The following is a 27,751-nucleotide window of genomic DNA, read 5'->3' on the forward strand; positions in this document are numbered from 1 at the left end:
TAATAATTAATTAATTTTTGTTAATCAAATTAAATCTTTACTTATCATAAATTAGCCAAAATTCAAATGTTCAATAATTTTTTAATTAAGGGTGACAAAACATTAATTTTTAATTAGTTTTAATTGCATAAGTTGTTTAAAACCCTAAAATAATATTTTAATAATAATTTAGTCATATATTTAAATATAATATCAATTTATAAAATAAATTCTTGTTAAATAAAAAATCTCTGTAAAGTTTTTATTAGTAAAGTTAATTTAATAAATACAGAAATTAAAAATTCCAGCTAAGTTTTTAAATAACTTTAACAAACGGTAATAATTAATTAATTTTTGTTAATAAAATTAAATCTTTGCTGGTCATAAATTAGCCAAAATTCAAATGTTCAATATATTTTTAATTAGGGGTGACAAAACATTAATTTTTAATTAGTTTTAAATGCATAAGTTGTTTAAAAACCCTAAAATAATATTTTAATAATAATTTAGTCATATATCTAAATATAATACCAATTTATAAAATAAATTCTTGTTAAATAAAAAAGCTTTGTAAAGTTTTTAATAGTAAAGATAATTTAATAAATACAGTAATTAAATATTCCAGCTAAGTGTTTAAATAACTTTAACAAACGGTAATAATTAATTAATTTTTGTTAATAAAATTAAATCTTTGCTGGTCATAAATTAGCCAAAATTCAAATGTTCAATATTTTTTTTAATTAGGGGTGACAAAACATTAATTTTTAATTAGTTTTAAATGCATAAGTTGTTTAAAACCCTAAAATAATATTTTAATAATAATTTAGTCATATATCTAAATATAATATCAATTTATAAAATAAATTCTTGTTAAATAAAAAAGGTCTGTAAAGTTTTTACTAGTAAGGTTAATTTAATAAACACAGTAATTAAATATTCCAGATAAGTGTTTAAATAACTTTAACAAACGGTAATAATTAATTAATTTTTGTTAATAAAATTAAATCTTTGCTGGTCATAAATTAGCCAAAATTCAAATGTTCAATATTTTTTTAATTAGGGGTGACAAAACATTAATTTTTAATTAGTTTTAAATGCATAAGTTGTTTAAAACCCTAAAATAATATTTTAATAATAATTTAGTCATATATCTAAATATAATATCAATTTATAAAATAAATTCTTGTTAAATAAAAAAGGTCTGTAAAGTTTTTACTAGTAAGGTTAATTTAATAAACACAGTAATTAAATATTCCAGATAAGTGTTTAAATAACTTTAACAAACGGTAATAATTAATTAATTTTTGTTAATAAAATTAAATCTTTTCTGGTCATAAATTAGCCAAAATTCAAATGTTCAATATTTTTTTAATTAGGGGTGACAAAACATTAATTTTTAATTAGTTTTAAATGCATAAGTTGTTTAAAACCCTAAAATAATATTTTAATAATAATTTAGTCATATATCTAAATATAATATCAATTTATAAAATAAATTCTTGTTAAATAAAAAAGCTCTGTAAAGTTTTTAAGAGGTTTTAAATGCACGAGTTATTTAAAACTATAAAATAATATTTTAATAACAATTTAATCGTATATTTAAACATAATATCAATTTATTTATAAATTTATTTTAATAAACAAAAAAGCTCTGTAAAGTTTTTACCAATAAAAGAAATTTAATAAATCCAATTTTTTTAATATTATTAGATTTGTTTACTTATGTCTAATATTTTGCAACTTATAAAAAAAACTAGAAGAGTTAAAATCAATATATATATTTTTGGTACATATACTAATTTATATAAAACTTACCTGTTTTTTAGGGATACTTTTAGTGGAAATGTATGTAAATAAAACTTTCAAATTTAATAGAAGTATACATATTTATTTCTAATATTAATATATACAATCTATAGCTACAGAAATTACTCTCATAGGATCACACTGGGCATAACCTCAAAAATACATGCGCATTGTATAAACAAGACGAGAAATTTACAAATAATATATATATTTTACTCTAATTGTAAACATGATTTATTTACATAAATCCGATATAAATTAAAAAATAAAAACTATACCCTGAGCGTGGTTAGTATAGTGTGTGGGGATAATAAAAAATAAAACTACTATTTGGTAATTGTACAAAATCAAGCACGGGTATAGGTTAGAATTTAAGTTTTTCCTTTTATTATCCGACAGTGTGGGTGTACATGTATTTTCGATTAAATATTTAACAAAATAAAATAAAAAACGGTAACAATAAAACAATCCTTATATAAATAATGGCACGAAAATTATTTAACTAAAAACCACATATGGACACACGAATGTCCGACGATCAATGGGTAATTTCACAGAACTTATATGGTTTTTAGTCGAATTACCGAACGAGACAACAATTATTTTAAGAAATATACAGAATATTACATTGTGTATAAATTAGGCATGAAAATTTCATTTTTCAACTTGAATTATACTAGAACAAAGTGTTCGCTAGTGTATAACATTAATCACAATTGTTTTGTTAGTGTCCCATTTCACATGTATTTTATGTTGAAAGGCATCAACGATGAAGAGTTGCGTCGATTAAATGATGACTGGAACCACCTGAATCAGTTTCAAGATCAACGACTTGTGGTGGTACCAATTTTGGGAGCCACATTTAATCTAAGGACGCATCGAACATCAATCAGTACCCGTGGCATAATATTGTCGGCGTGTTTTTTATATATGTACTGACCCTACGGATGTTTTGCTTTGGAGTCATCTTGTAAAAATCTACGAATCTTGTGGTGACGCAACAAAGTACGGAGGTAGGAAGTTAGAACCCAAGCAATGAGTCTTTGAAGTAAAACAAGGCCTAAATGATGACTTCCTTGTTGTCAGAAATCTTTAACTAGTCCAGAAGGAGCAGCTAAACTGAAGAAGATGGGAAAAGAGGAACACAAATTATATATAACCAATTTCTATACCAATGTAATATAAGAAACTTTTAGATGAAGTCATAAGTTTTAACCTCAGCTAATAGTTTGGGGGATGAATGTCAATCCAGAAGAAGTAATTAAGTTGAAGAAGATGACAGAAGGAACCCAAATTAAATATAACCAATTTCTATACCAACGTAATATAAGAAACTTTTAGGTGAGGTCACATGTTTCAACATCAACTGAGCACTGACACATTTACTTCATCACTTAGGTTCTAAAACAGTAAGTACAAAAAACCAATTTACGTTGAATTCGTAGATCTTCGCCGGACGCTTCCACAGACGCGAACCCGATCGGAGCCAGACAGACACATCATTAATAAAAATTGTACTTTCTTCTACACATTGAGCCGCAGCAACGAACACATTGGCGATTACAGCGCCGTTAGTCCATAGTCCGACTTTATGACCGGCTGGGGGTTGGGCAGGGGTCCGCATCCCGGCGACGCCGAGAGCGGCGTCAGCTGTCCTATGTGCATGCCCGGATCCGGATGCATCATGCCGCCGTGATGCAGCGCCGTCTGCATCGGGTGCGCGTGCGAGTTCGGCGGCAGTTGGTGCCCGCTCAGCGACATGTCCAACATGTTCTCGCCCAGGCCGTCCATGTCGCGGTTGTTGTTCTTCCGCTTGTCGTTGTTGTTCGACGACTGCGACTTCGGACCACGGCCCTTACCGCCCGATTTTGCGGAGGCGGTCGTCGTCGTCACGCCGGCCGGATTCGTTTTCCTGCGGACGTTCTTCGTGTTGGGCAGCTTGTTGTCTTTTTTCCATTTCATGCGCCGGTTCTGGAACCAGATTTTTATCTGGCGCTCGCTCAGCACCAGGGTGTGGGCGATTTCTATCCTTCGTCGGCGGGTTAGGTATCTGTTATAGTGGAACTCCTTTTCCAGTTCCAGGATTTGGTGGCGGGTGTAAGCTGTACGTTGTCGTTTTGGTTCCATGCCCGGTGCGAAGCCTCCATTTGCTGTAACAAGAGAAAACATATTTAGATAATATTCCTTAAACAATCCTCCTTATTTTAGACTATAAGTTATGCTATATGTTGCTAGTGGTTTCAAATCAAACAAAATTTAAACCAGTTCCAAGTATTTGTACTAATGATGAAGCCAAAATAGAACTTGCCGGTTGTTAAAGTCTGGAATTCAATTTATACTCTTAGGATCATCTTAAATATCAGATGTTTAAGACTAAAAGTGACGATAAATGTTGCTAGAGGCTTAAAATCAAACAGTATTTAGACCAAATTCAAATATTTGTTTTGTGGAAGACTAGTTATGAAGCCAAAATAGAAGTTGTCTATTGTCAAAGTCTTGAATTCAATTTATATTCTTAGGATCATCTTAAAAAAAAGACTACAAGTTACTATAAATGTTGCTAGAGGCTTAAAATCAAACAGGATTTAGACCAAATACAAGTATTTGTTTTATGGAAGACTAGTTATGAAGCCAAAATAGAAGTTGTCGATTGCCAAAGTCTTGAATTCAATTTATACTCTTAAGATCATCTTAAAAATCAAATGTATAAGACTAGAAGTTATAATAAATGTTGCAGGGGGCTTAAAATCACACAGGATTTATACTAAATACAAATATTTGTTTTGTGGTAAACTAGTTATGAAGCCAAAATAGAAGTTCTCGGTTGCCATATTCTTGAATTCAATTTATACTCTTAGGATCATCTTAAAAATCAGATGTTTGAAACTAGAAGTTATGATAAATGTTGCTAGAGGCTTAAAATCAAACAGGATTTAGACCAAATACAAGTATTTGTTTTGTGGAAGACTAGTTATGAAGCCAAAATAGAAGTTGTCGGTTGCCAAAGTCTTGGATACAATTTATACTCTTAGGACCATCTTAAAAATCAGATGTTTAAGACTAGAAGTTACGATAAATGTTGCTAAAGGCTTAAAATCAAACAGGATTTAGACAAATACAAGTATTTGTTTTGTGGAAGACTAGTTATGAAGCCAAAATAGAAGTTGTCAGTTGCCAAAGTCTTGAATTCAATTTATACTCTTAGGATCATCTTAAAAACTAGATGTTTAAGACTAGAAGTTACGATAAATGTTGCTAGAGGCTTAAAATTAAACAGGATTTAGACCAAATACAAGTATTTGTTTTGTGGAAGACTAGTTATGAAGCCAAAATAGAAGTTGTCGATTCCCAAAGTCTTGAATTCAAGTTATACTCATAGGATCTTCTTAAAAATCAGATATTTAAGACTAGAAGTTACGATAAATGTTGCTAAAGGCTTAAAATCAAACAGGATTTAGACAAATACAAGTATTTGTTTTGTGGAAGACTAGTTATGAAGCCAAAATAGAAGTTGTCAGTTGCCAAAGTCTTGAATTCAATTTATACTCTTAGGATCATCTTAAAAACTAGATGTTTAAGACTAGAAGTTACGATAAATGTTGCTAGAGGCTTAAAATCAAACAGGATTTAGACCAAATATAAGTATTTGTTTTGTGGAAGACTAGTTATGAAGCCAAAATAGAAGTTGTCAGTTGCCAAAGTCTTGAATTCAATTTATACTCTTAGGATCATCTTAAAAACTAGATGTTTAAGACTAGAAGTTACGATAAATGTTGCTAGAGGCTTAAAATCAAACAGGATTTAGACCAAATATAAGTATTTGTTTTGTGGAAGACTAGTTATGAAGCCAAAATAGAAGTTGTCGATTGCCAAAGTCTTGAATTCAATTTATACTCTTAGGATCATCATAAAAATCAGATGTTTAAGACTAGCAGTTACGACAAATGTTGCTAGAGGCTTAAAATCAAACAGGATTTAGACCAAATACAATTATTTGTTTTGTGTGAGACTAGTTATGAAGCCAAAATAGAAGTTGTCGATTGCCAAAGTCTTGAGTTCAATTTATACTCTTAGCATCATCTTAAAAATCAGATGTTTAAGACTAGAAGTTACGATAAATGTTGCTAGAGGCTTAAAATCAAACAGGATTTAGACCAAATATAAGTATTTGTTTTGTGGAAGACTAGTTATGAAGCCAAAATAGAAGTTGTCAGTTGCCAAAGTCTTGAATTCAATTTATACTCTTAGGATCATTTTAAAAACTAGATGTTTAAGACTAGAAGTTACGATAAATGTTGCTAGAGGCTTAAAATCAAACAGGATTTAGACCAAATATAAGTATTTGTTTTGTGGAAGACTAGTTATGAAGCCAAAATAGAAGTTGTCGATTGCCAAAGTCTTGAATTCAATTTATACTCTTAGGATCATCATAAAAATCAGATGTTTAAGACTAGCAGTTACGACAAATGTTGCTAGAGGCTTAAAATCAAACAGGATTTAGACCAAATACAATTATTTGTTTTGTGTGAGACTAGTTATGAAGCCAAAATAGAAGTTGTCGATTGCCAAAGTCTTGAGTTCAATTTATACTCTTAGCATCATCTTAAAAATCAGATGTTTAAGACTAGAAGTTACGATAAATGTTGCTAGAGGCATAAAATCAAACAGGATTTAGACTAAATCAAGTATTTGCTTTGTGGAAGACTAGTTATGAAGCCAAAATAGAAGTTGTCAGTTGCCAAAGTCTTGAATTCAATTTATACTGTTAGGATCTTCTTAAAAATCAGATATTTAAGACTAAAAGTTACGATAAATGTTGCTAGAGACTTAAAATCAAACAGGATTGAGACCAAATACAAGTATTTGTTTTGTGGAAGACTAGTTATGAAGCCAGAATATAAGTTATCGATTGCCAAAGTCTTGAATTCAATTTATGTTACCCATATTTAAAAAAATATTGAACATTTTATTCGTAAATTTTTATTTATAAAATTAATTAATTATTATCATTTTGTTATTTAAAAAAATAGCAGGAATTTTTAATTACTTTATATTGTCAGTTTTCAGCAATAATTTTACTAATAAATATTCAGTGATCTTTAAACATATTTAATTTAATTAAAAGTACCTTCAATAAATTATCAAATTGTAAATTTTTTACACCGTATTAAAAATAATAAAATCACTTATTTATAATTGAAATTTTACTGGCCAAATCATTTACTATTTAATTAATAAATATAAAAATAGTTTAGAAAATAAATTTCTTCCTTAAGGATAATATTTAAGCCTCATGATTCCAGGTGGGATAATTTTAGACTTTTAAACAACTAATATATTTAAAACCAATTAAAAATGACTATTTAAAAAAAATATTGAACATTTAAAGTTGGTTAATTTATGACCAGTAAAATTCAATTTTATTGTTAATTTTTTATATATAAAATTAAAAAAGGTATTTTATTTTTTCTTGTTTTGAAATATACAATAATTTAAATTCTTTGTTTAAAAACATTAAACAACAATAGTGATGCTCTTACGAAGATGCTAACTTTATAAAATTCGAGTAGATTTCCTTCATTAATTTCATCAATATTTGGTTTTAATTGGAAGGAAAGACTTTTGTATCGCGGTTCGTATTAAAGGTGTTTCTTTATCACAATCAAAACATCCGTCACGTTTTCCTTTTAAATCGAAAACCAAACAAAAACCGTCAAACCGGCGGAGTCATCGTTCCGCGAAGTAAAACAATATCGCTAATTTTCAATTTTTAGCACTGAAATCAATCGAGCTTTTTTATGGATCGCGGCGAATTAAAGGCGACCGTTTAAACCGAAACAAGCGACTGATCGTGAGTGAGGAGCCGCCTTCCCTCAATAAAAAAAAAACCTATTTAGTCTGGATGAAAGTGCAGTTTGGAGGAAAAAGCGGAGCCGTCCCCATTGAGCAACAACAACAAATTTCAATACGCTTAATTAAAGGGGCTCCAACAATGGTCGCGGTTTATTGTTGCTTATGGCGTGTAACCCGTAAATAAACGTCTGCTGCCGTGGCACAATTTTCGTTTCGGATCTGAGCCGGGCCGCCGCAAACAAAAACTAGCCCACAAAGAGGTCTCCAGTTAGCATTCTTATTGCCCAAATGATGATGGTGCACTTTGTCCGTCGGCCGTAAACAACAATTGCACCGCTCCGATGTCTAGGTTGCATCAAGGTCAAGATCGACATTTAGTGTGGTCCAATTTTTTTTTAAATTGCTCTCGCCTTCTCGGAATTCGCCGATTTGGATTAGTCGCGTGTTAATTTCGATTCGGATCCGGCAATTTTTATCTGGGCTTCATCGTCACTCTTCCTCAGAACAAATACTTATATTTGTACTAAGTTTTGTTTGATTTTAATCCACTAGCAACTTTTATTATAACTTCTAGTCTTAAACATCTGATTTTTAAGATGATCCTAAGAGTATAAATTGAATTCAAGTCTTTGGCAACCAACAACGACTATTTTGGCTTCATAACTAGTCTTCCATAAAACAAATACTTAATTTGGTCTAAATCTTGTTTAACTTTAAGCCTCTAGCAACATTTATCGTAATTTCTAGTCTTAAACATCTGATTTTTAAGATGATCCTAACAGTATAAATTGAATTCAAGACTTTGGCAACCAACAACGACTATTTTGGCTTCATAACTAGTCTTCTATAAAACAAATACTTGTATTTGGTCTAAATCCTGTTTGATTTTAAGCCTCTAGCAACATTTATCACGACTTGTAGTCTTAAACAACTGATTTTTAAGATGATCCTAACAGTATAAATTGAATTAAATACTTTGGCAATCGACAACTTCTATTTTGGCTTCATAACTAGTCTTCCATAATACAAATACTTAAATCCTGTTTGATTTTAAGCCTCTAGCAACATTTATCACGACTTCTAGTCTTAAACATCTGATTTTTAAGATGATCCTAAGAGTACAAATTGAATTCAAGACTTTGGCAATCGACAACTTCTATTTTGGCTTCATAACTAGTCTTTCACAAAACAAATACTTGTATTTGGTCTAAATCCTGTTTGATTTTAAGCCTCTAGAAACATTTATCGTAACTTCTAGTCTTAAACATCTGATTTTTAAGATGATCTTAAGTGTATAAATAGAATTCAAGACTTTGGCAATCGACAACTTCTATTTTGGCTTCATAACTAGTCTTCCACAAAACAAATACGTGTATTTGGTCTAAATCCTGTTTGATTTTAAGCCTCTAGAAACATTTATCGTAACTTCTAGTCTTAAACGTCTTATTTTTAAGATGATCCTAAGAGTATAAATTGAATTCAAGACTTTGGCAACCGATACCTTCTATTTTGGCTTCATAACTAGTCTTCTACTAAACAAATACTTGTATTTGATCTAAAGCCTGGTTGATTTTAAGTCTCTAGCAACATTTATCACGACTTCTAGTCTTAAACATCTGATTTTTAAGATGATCCTAAGAGTACAAATTGAATTCAAGACTTTGGCAATCGACAACTTCTATTTTGGCTTCATAACTAGTCTTTCACAAAACAAATACTTGTATTTGGTCTAAATCCTGTTTGATTTTAAGCCTCTAGAAACATTTATCGTAACTTCTAGTCTTAAACATCTGATTTTTAAGATGATCTTAAGTGTATAAATAGAATTCAAGACTTTGGCAATCGACAACTTCTATTTTGGCTTCATAACTAGTCTTCCACAAAACAACTACGTGTATTTGGTCTAAATCCTGTTTGATTTTAAGCCTCTAGAAACATTTATCGTAACTTCTAGTCTTAAACGTCTTATTTTTAAGATGATCTTAAGAGTATAAATTGAATTCAAGACTTTGGCGACCGATACCTTCTATTTTGGCTTCATAACTAGTCTTCTACTAAACAAATACTTGTATTTAGTCTAAATTCTGTTTCATTTTAAGCCTCTAGCAACATTTATCGTAACTTCTAGTCTTAATCATCTGATTTTTAAGATGATCCTAAGAGTATAAATTGGATTCAAGACTTTGGCAATCGACAACTTCTATTTTGGCTTCATAACTAGTCTTCCACAAGACAAATACTTGTATTTGGTCTAAATCCTGCTGGATTTTAAGCCTCTAGCAACATTTATCGTAAATTCTAGTCTTTAACATCTGATTTTTAAGGTGATCCTAAGTGTATAAATTGAATTCAAGACTTTGGCAATCGACAACTTCTATTTTGGCTTCATAACTAGTCTTCCACAAGACAAATACTTGTATTTGGTCTAAATCCTGTTTGATTTTAAGCCTCTAGCAACATGTATCGTAAATTCTAGTCTTTAACATCTGATTTTTAAGGTGATCCTAAGAGTACAAATTGAATTCAAGACTTTGGCAATCGACAACTTCTATTTTGGCTTCATAACTAGTCTTCCACAAGACAAATACTTGTATTTGGTCTAAATCCTGCTGGATTTTAAGCCTCTAGCAACATTTATCGTAAATTCTAGTCTTTAACATCTGATTTTTAAGGTGATCCTAAGTGTATAAATTGAATTCAAGACTTTGGCAATCGACAACTTCTATTTTGGCTTCATAACTAGTCTTCCACAAAACAAATACTTGTATTTGGTCTAAATCTTGTTTGATTTTAAGCCTCTAGCAACATTTATCGTAACTTCTAGTCTTAATCATCTGATTTTTAAGATGATCCTAAGAGTATAAATTGAATTCAAGACTTTGGCAATCGAATTCGAGCAATTTAAATTGCTGTATTCTTTAAAGTAAGAAACAAGTATTATTAAAGTTGATTGACTAAAATAATTTCAACCTCTCTGAAAACAACAATATTTTTAGAATTAAAATTACCCTTTTATTCAATGCAAGGAAAAGATAAATGTAATTGATTTTATATATTTAGCACCTTTATCAATAGATCAATAGAGAGAGATTATTTTAAAAGGAAGATTTAAAAATAGGAATCTGTAATCAGTTGATTACAATGTAAAATACGAGATCGTAGATGTGACTATAAAAAAGGCAACAATTTATGTAGAATTGTATTAAATTGTAAATAATAATTATAACATATATAATTAGAAACACTATTGTATACTGTTAAAAAATTAATTTAAAAGGAAAATTCATAAATAAAAATCTGTAATTAGTGTATTATAATATAAAATTGATATAATGTAAATTGTAAAAACGGTAAATATGGTTAGATTTTAAAATTATTAATATAAAATATTAAAATAAGAACGTAAAATTTAAAAAAAATATATGAAATTTCAGTTTATTAATATTATATTATTAATAAATAATTATTAAAACAACAATAATTATAACATATATTACATACCTAAGTAGAAACAAAATTCTACATAGTTAAAATATTAAAATATATAATAATTTTTATTTATTAATTTACAGTTAAGAAAAATTGTTATTTTAAAAGGAAGATTCAAAAATAGAAATCTGTAATTGGTTTATTATAATGTAAATGTAATAGACGTAACTATAAAAAAGGCTAATATGTTTAAATTTACATTTTCAAATCCTTTGATCAAGATAGTTTCAGCCTTTCTAAAAACAACATTTATATGAAAATTTAAATTACTCTTTTCTTCAGTACAAGAAAAGCCTTTTACCAATAGGCTATTATAGAATCAAATCTTATGTAAACAAATTTTTGGTAATAAATCTTTTCTTAAAAAATATTAATAAGACAAAAGTAACGTAGATGTTGTTTACCGTCGGTTTCACTAATAGAAAAATTAATATGGCAGACTGACGCTATAATTAATTTGAATCAGCCGCACTTTGATGACTACAAACTCATTGATCAATGTTCACCTCATTAACTTGCAATTTTTAATTACTTTAATTATTTCCCATTCTCACATTCATATCCACACCACTTTTTAAATTATAATGTTGATCTAATATTTCTTCACGAACTTCGCAATACGTAAATTTGTTTGTGATAAAGACTCTTATTCATCTCGGAGAAGAAAAAACAAGAAATGAACACGACCACTTTCAGCTTACATATTGGCCGTAGAGTGTTCGGAGTGTTATTACACGAACGTAAGGCAAACATTGGAATGTTGACGTAAATATGGCACAGCGTGTTTTTCTTAATTAGCCCGATTGAGTGTGAATTGTGATTCTCGTAACGATTTGTTCACGTTCCACATAAGCACATAAGCAACGCTACCGTGAACGAATGAATACATTTATATTTTTAACTTCGCACCGCGTAACTTATCTATTTTAATTTGAGTTGACTTCGTCGGATAACGGCCTAAGTTGGTCGTTACGAAGAATGAAATATTCATTCCGCAAAGCAGATACGTTTCTAAAAGTAAAGTAAATCGTGTGATAAAATTCATGCATTCCAAATGTTCCGATGATTGACACGATTTTAATTATTTATAAATCTGTAGAACAAAACCGTCTTTGTTCCTATTGTGTCTGGCCGGGTAATTATTTCGGTAAAATTGGCTAGAAATGGCCGTCAGACAACAGAGGGTCAGTCGACCGACTACCTGATAAGAAGGCACACGATTGGTGAGCTATAATTGGTTCAAACAAGGGAAAACCTATAATTTTGAACTATACCATTTTTTATTATAAAATGGTTTCATTGTTTTTGTATTACAAAAAGTTTTGTTCTTATTTTCAAAGGATGATTTAAAAATAGGAATCTGTAATCAGTTTATTATTATTAGGCTAATACATTTAATTTATCCATTTAATACCTAATTTTCCAACAATTATTACAAAATTATTACATTATTCTACAAAATATATGAAATATAAGTTTATTTTATTGATTTATTTTTATGTAGAATTGTATTAAATGTAAATAATTCTTAAAATAACAATAATTGTAACTTATATTACATACATAAATAGAAATACTATTCTATAATGTTAAAAAATTATTTTAATAATTATTTTTAATTTATAGTAAAGAAAAATTGTTGTTTTAAAAGGACGATTCAAAAATAGAAATCTGTAATTAGTTTATTATAATGCAAAATAGATGTAACTACAAAAAAATCTAATATGCTTAAATTATCCATTTAATACCTAATTCCAGAAGATTTTCAAATAATTATTATAAAATATTAAATTACAAAAGTAAAGCTTTATAAAATATATGAAAAGTTTAATTTATTGATTTATTTATGTAGAATTCGATTAAATTGTAAATAATTATTAATTCTCCCCTATATTGTTAAGAAATAATTTTAATATTTATTTATTAATTCATAGTAAAGAAAAATTGTTATTGTAAAAAGGAAGATTCAAAAATAGAAATCTGTAATTAGTTTATTATAATGTGAAATGGATGTGACTATAAAAAAGGCTAATATGTTTAAATTATTCATTTAATACCAAATTCCAAGAGGTTTTCAAACAATTATTATAAAATATCAAAATACAAAAGTAAAGCTTTATAAAATATATGAAATATAAGTTTAATTTATTGATTTATTTATATAGAATTGTATTAAATAGTAAATAATTATTAATATTGCACTATACTGTTAAAAATTATTTTAATATCTATTTATTAATTTGTTGTAAAGAAAAATTGTTATTTTAAACGGAAGATTCAAAGATAGAAATCTGTAATGTAAAATAGATGTAACTATAAAAAAGGCTAACATGTTTAAATTATTCATTTAATACCTAATTCCACGAGGTTTTCAAACAATTATTATAAAATATTAAAATCCAAAAGTAAAGCTTTATATGTAGAATTGTTAAATTGTAATTAACATATAACATATATTACACATATAAGTAGAAATACTATTCTATATTGTTAAAAATTATTATATTATTTATTCATTATAAATTCATTTATTTATTATAAATTCATAAATAAAAATCTGTAATTAGTGTATTATAATGTAAAATAGATGTCCCTAAAAATATAAATATGTTTAAACTATGTATTTAATATACCAAATTTTCAAATTATTATTATAAAATATTAAACTAAGAACTTTAAAATTAAAAAAAAAATATATGAAATTTCAGCTTATATTATTAAATTATTTATATAGAATGGTTTTAAATTGAAAATAATTTTGCAATAACATTAATTATAACATATATTATATACCTAAGAAGAAACAAAATTCTACATTGTTAAAATATTATTCTAATTTTTATTTATTAATTTATAATTAAGAAAAATTGTTATTTTAAAATGAAGATTCAAAAATAGAAATCTGTAATTAGTTTATTATAATAGATGTCACTATAAAAAGTTCAATATGTGTTTCTATCCATTTATTATCTAATATATATTATTAGTTTATTTATGCACAAAAGATTTACAAATAATTTTTTCAGTAACAATGATACAACATATCAAAAGATTTCCAAATAATTATTATAAAATATTAAAACATGGACGCCAAGTTTTACAAAATTTATGAAATTTTGTTGAATTATTTATGTATAATTGTATTAATTTGTAAATCATTATTACAATAACAAAAATTATAACGTATATTACATACATAAATAGAAATATTCTACATTGTTAAATTTTGATTTAATTTTTATTTATTAAATTATATCTGAGAAATATTTTAAAAGGAAGATTTGAAAATAACGTTCTGTAATCAGTTTATTACAATTTAAAATAGATGGCACTATAAAAAATATGTTTAAACTATTCATTTAGTACTTAATAGCAGTAAATTTAAAAATATATATTAATATAATAAAATGTAGGAACCAAAAACAATATATTATTAAGGTAATAATATATTACTTTATATTTATTAATTTATTGTTAATAAAATAGATGGTTTAAATGGAAAATTTAAAAAAATTCCTAATCAATTTATTACTTTATAATTATGTAATCATAAAAAATGATTGAACCAACACGAAAAATAAATTATTAACGTCAATGTCAGTTCCAAAAAATTGCCAAATTATCCAAAACAAACATCCACCTCCACATTTCCTAAACAATACATCAAATTGACCGTAAATGCAAATTCAGATCAACTAACTACATAAATGTGATTGTCGTATGGAACGATCGGTCAAACGTTCTGATCTGATTGTGTATTTTTTCCAGTCCATACAAAACCATGATACCCATAATTACATACAAAACGTAGTCCTTATTTATACCCCTTTTTTGTTATGTCGCGTGACTGTGATCGCGTTTATGCACACGAATGCGTGAATTAGTGGTAATTACAATTTTCGTTCGGTGGGAAATCGATGTAATGGAAAAAGAGCCATGGAAGGAATTTTTATGTACAAAACATCAAATTTATGTTATTGTTATGTCATCCTACCAGAAGGTTTAAGAAAGATGAAGTGGTGTTTTTGGTCAAAAATTTTCTCCAAATCAATTAACTAACTAATCAATAATCGATGAATAATGCATCGACACGACACACGAAAGAAAAGTTTTGACACGAAAACAGCTGTAACTGAAGGTTAAGTATGTTTAAAAAAAAACTTACTGCCATTAGATGATAATTCATGCGAATTCGAAACTGCAAAGATCAAATAAATATTATTATGACATATGCAAATTAACAGGAAAATGAAAAGGTATTTTTCTGTATGGTTCGTGAGGTTACGTAAAACGTGATCGTGTAAGTTGTATTTGATGTGTCTTGTCAGAGTTAAGGTTGTTCTTGTTGTGTGAAGCTTACGTAAAAAATTAATAGGACTTATACAGTTTTTTATAACTACACAATATGATCAAAAAGTTTTGGGATTAATTTATATGTGGCAGCTTCAGCTGCAGTGTAACTTAACGTTAGGTTAAAGTGTTGACACTAAATTTTGTAGACAATGTAATAAATATTGATTTTTAATGAAATAAGCTCAACAAATAAAAAATGTATAAGTATAATCAATTACAAGACATCAAGAACAAAAAAATGATATTTAGAAAATACACGCCATATCAAAATGATTTCTTTATTAAGCATATTACTTATCTAATTGCATATTCATCCTTAATTACTAAATAAATGATGTTTTATTGAACATAATGAAGATATTCATTTAATTCTATTAAATAAAATTCAATAATCATCTACTTACAAGCCATCATAATTATTTAATAATATATTTATTGGTTCTACCTTTACAATCGATACTAATAAAGATGTTAACCTTTAAAAATGTCATTTAGTCATTTTTATAAATGTGTACCTAAAATATTAGTTAAGTATTAAGATCATTAAATTTATAACTACTTATTTAATCTATTGCAGTTTAAGTAATAAATCCATAATAAAGACTTTATTTTTTATAGTATATTTGTTTCTTTAAAATAAGTTGTTACTGCTGAAAATTAAAAAACTTATTAAAACCAGAAATTTTTTATAATTTCATAGTAATTAATATTCTATTATATAAGGAAGATTTAAAAATAGAAATCTGTAATCAGGTTATTATAATATAAAATAGATGTCACAATAAAAAATGAACTATCAACTTAAAACCTATTTTATTCGATTTTATTTTATTTAACATTTTGATTAAAGTACTTAAAAAAGACAATTATTTAAATTATTGAAATTGTGGAACTAAAAAAATAATTTTTTCAGTATTATTAAAATTATTATTATCATTTAACTACTTTTTTAATCTATTGCAGTTTAAGTAATAAATACATCATAATGACTTTATTTTTATAGTGTATTTGTTTGTTTAAAATAAGTTGTTACTGCATAAAATTAAAAAACTTATTAAAACCAGAAGTATTTTATAATTCCATAGTAATCAATATTCTAACATTATTCTAATTTTTATTTATTAATTTATTGTCAAGAAAAATTGTAATTTTAAAAGGAAGATTTAAAAATAGAAATCTGTAATCAGGTTATTATAATACAAAATAGATGTCACAATAAAAAAGTGAACTATCAACTTAAAACATATTGTATTTAATATTTTGATTAAAGTACTTAAAAAAGACAATTATTTAAATTATTGAAATTGTGCAACAAAAAAAATATTTTTTTTAGTATTTATTAAAATTATTATTATTATTTAACTACTTATTTAATCTATTGCAGTTTATGTAATGAATACATAATAAAGACTTTATATTTATAGTGTATTTGTTTGTTTAAAATAAGTTGTTACTGCAGAAAATTAAAAAACTTATTAAAACCAGAAGTTTTTTATAATTTTATAATAATTAATATTCTAACATTATTCTAATTTATTAATTTATTGTTAAAAAAAATTGTATTTTTAAAAGGAAGATTTAAAAATAGAAATCTGTAATCAGGTTATTATAATATAAAATAGGTGTCACAATAAAAAAGTGAACTATTAACTTAAAACCTATTTTATTCGATTTTATTGTATTTAACATTTTAATTAAAGTACTTAAAAAAGTCAATTATTTAAAGTATTGAAATTGTGGTACAAAAAAAAATAAATTTTACATTGGTACATTCCTCTGAACAATGTTAAAATGTTTAATGGTGATCATTAAATATATCTCTGGTGATTTGTTGTTGAAATTAATACTTAATGCATTAAAATCACGTGGGATCCAATATCAGTTGAATTTGCATACATTTACAGACTGCTATTTGATTAATTATTCCTCTTCCCACAACAGTAAACATACAATAAAAGAAATAAATTGAATAAAGGAATTATCTCATCTATTATTTTAAAATTATTATTTATTATAAAATATACAACAAAAAGAATTTATTGTTTTAATGTTATGATTCAACTTTCCATTTTAATAATCTAAATTCAGTTATGTGGGTTTATACTAAGGCAAGCTAAACAACAATACTGAAGAACTACTTTTTTTAGAAATATTTCTTTCATAACTGTGCCTAATTTTTGTATAATAAATGAGGACAAACTGAAACAAAATCCGATACTAATAAATAAACGGGCACGTGCACGGCTGAAAGATACAAACAAATCGACGACTAGAACCTAAGTCAGTTTAGTGTCATCGTGGGCCCCCATAAATTAAAACGGATACGAGCATTTGCTTCTGTCTGAAACGCGATATCCTGGTCGCCATCCGAGATAGAATAATGACCGGCCGTTTACTTTAATTTTTGTGCTCGCCATCAAACATTATCACCTTTTGAACGCCGGTCCAACGGACACGTTGGGCTCCAGGCTTGCGTAACTGTCCACTCCCTGTGCGATGTTACCGAGTCGGTATCTACGTTGATTCAGTGCACTACGAGGGCGGTGCAGTTTAATCAAATTAAATTTTCTTCTTCTATTTCTTTTAGAGTACCTTTCTGTACCAAATGGGTCTAATAACAATAATTAGTTGCCAAATAAAAAATATTCATTCTTTTTTCATTCATTTTGGTCATTGGGTGAGAAAGAAGAAGTGAAAAAGTCAATGAAGGAATAAAGTTACCTCCTTTTATAACTTTTGGCACATTTATCAATTCTAAATGAAGTAAAACTGAAATTCATTTCTTGTAAAAAGAGAAAAAATGAAGAAGGGAAAGAATGCATTCTTTGTCCTTTTGGTCTACTTATGGGGAAAGAAGCAGTGAACGAAGGAAACATATTTTCTTCAACTACTTCTTATGGTATATCTGTCAGTTATAAATGATGTGAACAATAATTTTAAAAAGAAAAATGTATTATTAATTCTTTGCTCATTTAGGTCACCAATTTATTAGAAGGGAAAAAATCAAAAATGAGAAACAAGAGAAGTTTTTTTCTTTAAGTATTTTTAATGTATTTGTTAGTTTTAAATGAAAAAAAAAACATTATTTTCATTATATATTCATTCTTTATCCTTTTGGTCTTCTTATGGGGAAAGAAGAAGTGAATGAAGGAATCATTTTATCTTCAACTACTTCTTATGGTACATCTGTCAGTTATAAATTATGTAAACAATAATTTTAAAAAGAAAGATGTATTATTAATTCTTTGCTCATTTAGGTCACCAATTTATTAGAAGGGAAGAAATCAAAAATGAAGATCAAGAGAAGTTTTCTTCTTTAAGTATTTTTAATGTATTTGTTACTTTTAAATGAAGAAAAAACATTATTTTCATTATATATGCATTCTTTGTCCTTTTAGTCTTCTTATGGGGAAAGAAGAAGTGAATGAAGGAATCATTTTTTCTTCAACTACTTCTTATGGTACATCTGTCAGTTATAAATGATGTAAACAATAATTTTAAAAAGAAAAATGTATTATTAATTCTTTGCTCATTTAGGTCACCAATTTATTAGAAGGGAAGAAATCAAAAATGAGAAACAAGAGAAGTTTTCTTCTTTAAGTATTTTTAATGTATTTGTTACTTTTAAATGAAGAAAAACATTATTTTCATTATATATTCATTCTTTATCCTTTTGGTCTTCTTATGGGGAAAGAAGAAATGAATGAAGGAATCATTTTTTCTTCAACTACTTCATATGGTACATCTGTCAGTTATAAATGACGTGAACAATAATTTTAAAAAGAAAGATGTATTATTAATTCTTTGCTCATTTAGGTCACCAGTTTATTAGAAGGGAAAAAATCAAAAATGAGAAACAAGAGAAGTTTTCTTCTTTAAGTATTTTTAATGTATTTGTTAGTTTTAAATGAAGAAAAAACATTATTTTCATTATATATGCATTCTTTGTCCTTTTAGTCTTCTTATGGGGAAAGAAGAAGTGAATGAAGGAATCATTTTTTCTTCAACTACTTCTTATGGTACATCTGTCAGTTATAAATGATGTGAACAATAATTTTAAAAAGAAAAATGTATTATTAATTCTTTGCTCATTTAGGTCACCAATTTATTAGAAGGGAAAAAATCAAAAATGAGAAACAAGAGAAGTTTTCTTCTTTAAGTATTTTTAATGTATTTGTTACTTTTAAATGAAGAAAAAACATTATTTTCATAATATGTGCATTCTTTGTCCTTTTGGCCTTCTTATGGGGAAAGAAGAAATTAATGAAGGAATCATTTTTTCTTCAAATACTTCTTATGGTACATTTGCCAGTTATAAATGATGTGAACAATAATTTTGAAAAGAAAGATGTATTATTAATTCTTTGCTCATTTAGGTCACCAATTTATTAGAAGGGAAAAAATCAAAAATGAGAAACAAGAGAAGTTTTCTTCTTTAAGTAATTTTAATGTATTTGTTACTTTTAAATGAAGAAAAAACATTATTTTCATTATATATGCATTCTTTGTCCTTTTGGTCTTCTTATGGGGAAAGAAAAACTGAATGAAGGAATCATTTTACTTTAACTACTTCTTATGGTACATCCGTCAGTCATAAATGATGTGAAAATAATTAAAAAAAAAGATGTATTACTAATTCTTTGCTCATTTAGGTCACCAATTTATTAGAAGGGAAGAAATCAAAAATGAGAAACAAGAGAAATTTTCTTCTTTAAGTATTTTTAATGTATTTGTTAGTTTTAAATGAAGAAAAAACATTATTTTCATTATATATGCATTCTTTGTCCTTTTAGTCTTCTTATGGGGAAAGAAGAAGTGAATGAAGGAATCATTTTATCTTCAACTACTTCTTATGTTACATCTGTCAGTTATAAATAATGTGAACAATAGTTTTAAAAAGAAAGATGTATTATTAATTCTTTGCCCATTTAGGTCACCAATTTATTAGAAGTGAAGAAATCAAAAATGAGAAACAAGAGAAGTTTTCTTCTTTAAGTATTTTTAATGTATTTGTTACTTTTAAATGAAGAAAAACATTATTTTCATTATATATTCATTCTTTATCCTTTTGGTCTTCTTATGGGGAAAGAAGAAGTGAATGAAGGAATCATTTTTGCTTCAACTACTCCTTATGGTACATCTATCAGTTATAAATAATGTGAATAATAATTTTAAAAAGAAAGATGTATTATTAATTCTTTGCTCATTTAAGTCACCAATTTATTAGAAGTGAAGAAATCAAAAATGAGTAACAAGAGAAGTTTTCTTCTTTAAATATTTTTAATGTATTTGTTGCTTTTAAATGAAGAAAAAACATTATTTTCATTATATATTCACTCTTTAACCTTTTGGTCTTATTAATTTTGTCCCCTTTTAGATATGTTTTTATTAGGAAAGAAGAACAAAAAAACTGGAGGAAAGAAATTAAATTTTCTTGTTTTACTTCTTATGGTGCATTTTACATTTATGTAATAATAAATAATCTGTACAATGTACCATATATTTGCTCCTTTTGATCATGTTTTATTGGGATAGAAGAAGTTACAAGCCAAACCAAAAAGTAATAAATCAGAAAGAAGAAATAAACACGAACGATTGGTTATACATCATTGCTAAATACGTGTGGCAAAAGAACCCCAGCAACATGTAAACAACAATAACAAGGACCGAAATAAAAAATCACCCATCGTTATCTAAATTACTTCCCATTTAGTGCGACGTTAAAAATCACTTTGTATTGTGGCCCTTTTAAAAGTCGCGTCAAAATCACGTAGGTCAGGAATACAAATCGCACGTTATTTGTCTCAAGCCACCGACAAAACGGATTATGCACTCAAATATTGGATGGTTGTCGGTTTATTTCACCCGGCTAAACGATGTCTATTTGATCCTCTTCGCAGGCCCGACAACAATAGAAGGAGAAGTGTGTGTCCTCGATGTTGAGAATTACAAATTGGCGGTCATTAGGTGGTATAAAAGAATATAAATTGGCGACACTTAAAATGTTGTGACCTAAGGCAGATGTGCCCTTCAAATTGCGGTCTAAAAAGGCAGCTATGTAAATAGGTTTTAAGTACCATCTATTCCAATACTTTAGAAACCAGCAACAATAAGCTGAAGGCTATTTATTACAAAATAATTTGATTTATCAAGAGCATCATCTGATGATCTGATAGTAAAACCTTTTTTTTTGTGTATTCAGCTTCTGTGGGTCTCTGGTTAGTTAGTGTTATGTAAATGAGCATTATATTTGAAATGAGAAAGTTAGTTAGTCACTTTATCTTAGGAGCAACAGAAGTCTAAGATGTGACAAGTGAAACTATACATCAACTTAGTTAAAAAAATAATTGTGAATTAACCCATTGATTTCTACATAACTCAAATTAATCATGGCAGTGACATTTGGATGAAGTATTTGGTTAAAAAATTCACACGCATGTGTATCACAAAAAAATCTCCAAAGAGTTGATTTATGGCCGACACGTAAAACGTCTTTGATTCCGATTTATAAAACGTGGTACCACACCTTGTAGTGAATTAGTTACAAATGGGGACCACACAATGGGCCTTGACATTAATCTAAATTACCTAAATCATTCAAATTCACAAACGTCGTGTCAAAGAAACGACCTAACGATGGATGCACCAAGGACTTTTGTCCCGGATAAGCACCAACTATTAATTTGAAACCTGAAGAATGTTTGCCAAATAACACGTTGTTCCACCGTGGCCCTAAGGCGGATAATTACCTGTTGGTCATTTGTAATGCGGTGACATAATTTAGATTGGTCCACGATTATTGTGATTAACAACCTCACACGTGGTATAAAATATTAATACACAAGTTACAGATCTAACAAACAATAACAGCAACAAGGATATTGCTCAAACTCAGCCACAGGTCATCGGAATGACCAAATCTGGGTCCCATCGTCGTCCTGGGCATTCGAAAAATGTAACCTTCGTCAATGGATTTCGTGAAAGATCCCGACTGCGATACAAGACAACGATTGTCTTTGTTGCATTTCGTATTGCCCCTTAACAACACGGACTTATTGAAATGTTTATTTATACAAATAATGACAAGGTGGATTTTATTTAATAAAATACCGACAGAGCCATGACGAGGCGGTATTTTCAGCCGACGAACGAAATGAAAAGTAACATTTTTTTTATCTGCTTATTTGATTAGATTCGGTTTCAAATTGTTCTGTTAGTAATCATTAGATAAATGAAGATGTTACGGACGCAAAAAACCGTGACTAGACGCCATAATAAAAGGAAAATTGAAAATAAACTTATCTACTTCTAGAAAAAGCTTTTGAAGAAATTTAATAATATAAATAAAAATAAATATTAAAATAACAAATTAATGCTAAATAACTATAATACATTACAACGATATAACAATTAAATATAATTATTTGATGTATGTAGTTGGAATGTTTAGTATCCATGCCATAAATAAAGTAATAAATTACCTTTAATTACACAAATTATTAACACCTTAAACGAATGCAAAAATTTTAAAATACTTTTTTTTTGAAGAAACATTAAATACACATTAATTTTATGTAGTATTGTTAACTGCCAACAAATTGAAATGCAATTAAATGTAGTTCAAGTTGTCGTAAGTTAAAAAAAATTGATAAATTGCTTTAAACATTATAACCTTTAGTCAATTTATTTTGAAACAATGTTGATGTTGGTGTAATGTAAATTTGCAGAATTAGGCACAATTTATTTAAATGACTACAATGTTTTACGTTTATTTTATTTAACAAATTTGTTTTAGTATTATTTCTTCTGTATGTTTAAGTAGAAAATTTAAAAATAATTAATCTGGAAACTTAATAAACCCTTTTAATTAATCATAGATAGTTTGCCTATGCTATATTGTTCTTTTTTAATTTTAATTTTAATAAAATATTAAAATTATTATTAATTATTGTACGAATTATAATTAATTTTCGTGTCAATAAAATAAATATATTAATACAAAAAAAAATAACGTATAAAAAGAATATAACATATATACATTCTAATATATTGAAAAAGCTTATTTTGCAGGATTATATTATTTGTAATCTTTATTTTTTTTATTCTAAAACAACGAATATATTTATAGAATAAATATTATAATAATATATAATAACAGATATTCTAATTAATTTAAAAAGCTCCTTTTGCAGGAATATCTATTTAGTAATTTAACAAAATATATTGACAAAAATATAAAAATAAAATATAATAATAAATATATTTTAAATTAATAAAACATCTTTTTTTGTAGGATTACTCCGTTGTACTTTTTAAATTTTAATTCTAATTTAATAGAAAATAATTATTAAAAAAAACTATTTATTACTTTGTACTTTTAAAATTGTAGTTTTAGGAATTATTAGAATAATAAATACATGTTTTAATTTATTAAAAAACCTTTTTTGAAGCAATATTTACTTTGTACTTTTTAAATTATAAGTTTAATAAATTAAATATAACAATAAAGAAATTATTATTATTAATATTAAAATAATAAAATACATTCCAATTGATTAAAAAATCTGTTTCAGGAATATCTATTTAGTAATTCTTAAATTATTTTATATATTTATTAATATAACAGTAATATTGATAAAAATATTATAAAAATAATATATAATAATAAAAATGAGCATTAAATTAGTAAAAAAGCTTATTTCACAGGAATACTTATTTTGTACTTTCTAAATTTTGATAAAATAAATGTATTAATATAAAACCAATTATAATAATACATAAACGTTATATTTGTGTAAGTTTTTTTTGTATGAATATTTACTAGTCCTTATAAATAATAATTTTAATATAACAAATATAATAATGATTTTTTATATAAAAAATATACATTTAAATTCATTAAGAAATCCTATTTTGCAGGAAAATCCAATTTTTACAAACAAAAATTATTATTACAGTATATAATAATAAATATAAGCGATTAAAAAAGCTTATTTGTAGGAATATTTATATGTTATATATTATAATTTTTAAATTATAATTTTATAATTATAATAAAATGAATACATTATTAAAAAAATTAAAAATTATTATAATAATAAATAAACATTTTAATTAAAATTATTTTAAATTATTTCACAGAAATACTTTTCGGAACTTTTTTAATTTTAATAAAAAAATTCAATAGAAAACTAAAATAATAATTTATAATAATTAATAAATATTATATTTGATTAAAAGCTTATTTTGCAGAAATATCTAATTTTTAAATTAAACTTTTAGGACTATATATATATATATATATATATATATATATATATATAAATTATATTTTTTAAATTATAATTTTAATAAAATGAATATATTAATAGAAAAATTATTAAAATTATATAATAATAATAAATAATTCTAACCAATTAATCAATTTACTTTATCCGTTTTAATCATAATAATAAAGAAATCATTAGAATAATTAACATGTTCTAATTGATTAAAAAAACTCATTTTGCAGGACTATATATATATATATATATATATATATATATATATATAGTCCTGCAATATATTGATAGAAATATTATTATAATAGTAATAAAAAAATATATAATATATAACAATTAAACTAAATTTATTATTTATTTTATTTTGTGCTTTTTAAATTTTAATAAAATAATTGAATTAATAGAAAACCTATTATAATAATTTATAATAATAAATAGAAGTTATATATAAAATAAATATTATTATAATTATTAAAATTATTATAATAATATATAATAAATAATTAAATATTTTAAATAAATAAAAAAGGTTATTTTGCAGGAATATCTAATTTTTAAATTTAAATTTTAATACAATGTTCATATTAATATAAAAGTTTTATTATAATATATAAAAATAAATATACGTTTTAATCGATTAAAAAAGTTTATTTACACAAATATCTATATTTTATAATTCTTTGATTAAAATTTTAAACTAATATATTAGTAATAAAATAGTATAATAATATATAACAATAATTAATTTTTCTAATTGATTAAAAAAGCTTTTTTGCAGGAATGTATATAAAATTTCAATTTTAAACAACGAATAAATTGATAGAAATATTATTGTAATAGTATATATATATAATATATAATAATAATAATATTAAATTAATATAATAAATATATTAATAGACAGTTAATATCAATCATATATGTATAATAATTAATAGACGTTCTAATTGAACAAAATGTTTATTTTGCAGGAATATCTATTTTATACTTTAATTGTAATATAATAACTAAAATATCAAAGAAAAATTATAGTAATAAATAAATGTACAATTTAATTGATCAAAAGAGCTTATTTGGTAATTTAGAATATTAAAAGAAACAGTATTTTGAAAGCTTATTTCAAGTCAGTAAATAATTTTATTCCGTCGGTAATCAAACGCATTACATGATTCACGATATTATTTAAGTATTCCAATAAACTACTAGTTAATGGTCCTATTATGAAACAAATTATTAAGTAAATCATGAAATTATAGTCTAGAATTTTTGAACTAAAATCATTGTAATAATTATGTACATTATGTATTTATTTCAAGGAGATAATAAACATTGTAAATGCAATGGAAATGTTTTTTTTTATTATGTTTAGACTCATTCATTAATGTAAATTTTCGGGGGAAAGTTTCCGTGATTAACTTTCCGACACGCCTCAACTTATTTAAATCGTCAGAAAAAAACTTAAATATAATTGGCGAATGCCAAAACGTTCATAAATAAGTACGTTTAAGGTGGGAAGGATGTGCAAACACAAACGGCAAAAGGGAAACGAAAACAAAGGAAGGAAAGCTTGTGCCCGATCGTTAAAATCCCACAGGAGGAAAATTGGCGCCTCGCCTGTGCCGTTTCTTTTTCTCTCTGTATTTCATGGATTAATAAATAAGATAAAGTACTCAAATTGAGGCTTCGTACTAGTAAATTTTAGGCAAGAGAAGCTTTTGTGTGGGGTGTTTTCAATCAATACAATTAATAGCAAATCAACACTTACAAGCTCCTGCGACATGCACTTTCCGCATCCACGGATAAATTTGCCTGTCGCCGTTCTCGTCGTCGTCGTCATCTTCGTCGTTGTTAGTCGAACTACCCTGTCCGTCGTCCAAGTCGTCCTGTTCGTCGGACCCGTTGTCTTCCAGCCTCAGTCCCAGCTCCTGCAACGTGTGGGAGCCGGGCGGCGAGCCTCTGGACTCCTGTCCGTGACCGACACTAGCTGGACTACACACACTGGAGTTCACATCACTCGGTTGCGTTACGTTAGGCGAAATGTCCGCCAAGTTCTGCAAAATGCTCGAGGAACTACTGACCGGCGTTTGAGCGTGGCTGTTCTGCAAGGGACCGCAGCTCACCAAAGGCTGCTGGTTGTCGTGGATCTGTAAGGGCGGCCTTATTTGGTGCGAGTGGATGGGTGGTGCGTGGTGAAGCTGATGGTGATAGTAGTTGCCGTAGCTTCCATAGCCGGAATTCGAAAGGGGGACTCCTGCTGACCCGTACGAGGTGGCTTGATGGTGATTGTGGTAGCCGTATTGTAAGTGGTGCTGTTGCTGGTTTAAGTGGTGGTTACCGAAAAAGTTGTCGCTGGGAGACGGTATGTAACTGTTTTGGCTGTACTCCTCGCTGGGCGGAAATTTGGGGTCCACCACTGGAAGGTGCTGGCTCTGTTGGTAGCCCGCGCCAGGCACAGGGTTCATCAAAAACGAACTCATGACCATTAATTTTTCTCAGGCTCTAAAGCGTACGTTGTGTATAAGTAGACTTTTCGGTGGGGACTAGAGATCCTTTTTTCCCGTTCCCCTACCACCGCACTCACTACGGTACACGCCCACAGCACCCAATTAACTAACCACGTGACTGGCTGCGTTCCAATAACCGCGCATGACGTCAGTTACCATGATGGATGGCGCGGCCAGAAAACGAGTGGAAGGGGCCAGTGTCACACGCGGCTCAAAACAACACAATCCTGCCACCAAAATATAAACAAAACAAGGCTGCGTCTGGGCTTGAAGTTCCTCAATTATCAATTACCAACACCACAAACATGTACAAAGAGTAAACTCATCACCAAGTCATAGTCTTAGCACTGAACACTGCGTTTCATCAACACCTCCAGCTTTCCAACCCCGAAATTAACTAAGAAAAACCAAAATTATCCAACTAATTAATTAATTAAGTCGGGACTAAGTCTTGTAGTTGAGTAACAGCACAACATAATCCGTTGG

At 27.1% G+C, this 27,751-nt stretch overlaps 1 protein-coding gene across 2 annotated transcripts; it reads right to left on the reverse strand.

Annotated features, from left to right (window-relative positions):
• Positions 1-1,846: 1,846 nt before the first annotated feature.
• On the reverse strand, positions 1,847-27,751 carry LOC109597274 (homeobox protein Hox-C4). Of its 2 annotated transcripts, XM_049964385.1 has the most exons (3): positions 26,527-27,751; positions 15,293-15,325; positions 1,847-3,935 (listed from the first exon to the last, which is right to left on the reverse strand). In XM_049964385.1, the coding sequence occupies exons 1-3, from the start codon at positions 27,242-27,244 to the stop codon at positions 3,346-3,348; spliced, it is 1,341 nt and encodes a 446-aa protein (XP_049820342.1). In that variant the 5' UTR covers positions 27,245-27,751; the 3' UTR covers positions 1,847-3,345. The 2 variants fall into 2 exon arrangements, with proteins under 2 accessions (XP_049820342.1, XP_019868479.1); XM_020012920.2 differs by lacking the exon at positions 15,293-15,325.

Source organism: Aethina tumida, chromosome 3 (assembly GCF_024364675.1).
Source record: "Aethina tumida isolate Nest 87 chromosome 3, icAetTumi1.1, whole genome shotgun sequence".
Taxonomy (NCBI): domain Eukaryota; kingdom Metazoa; phylum Arthropoda; class Insecta; order Coleoptera; family Nitidulidae; genus Aethina; species Aethina tumida.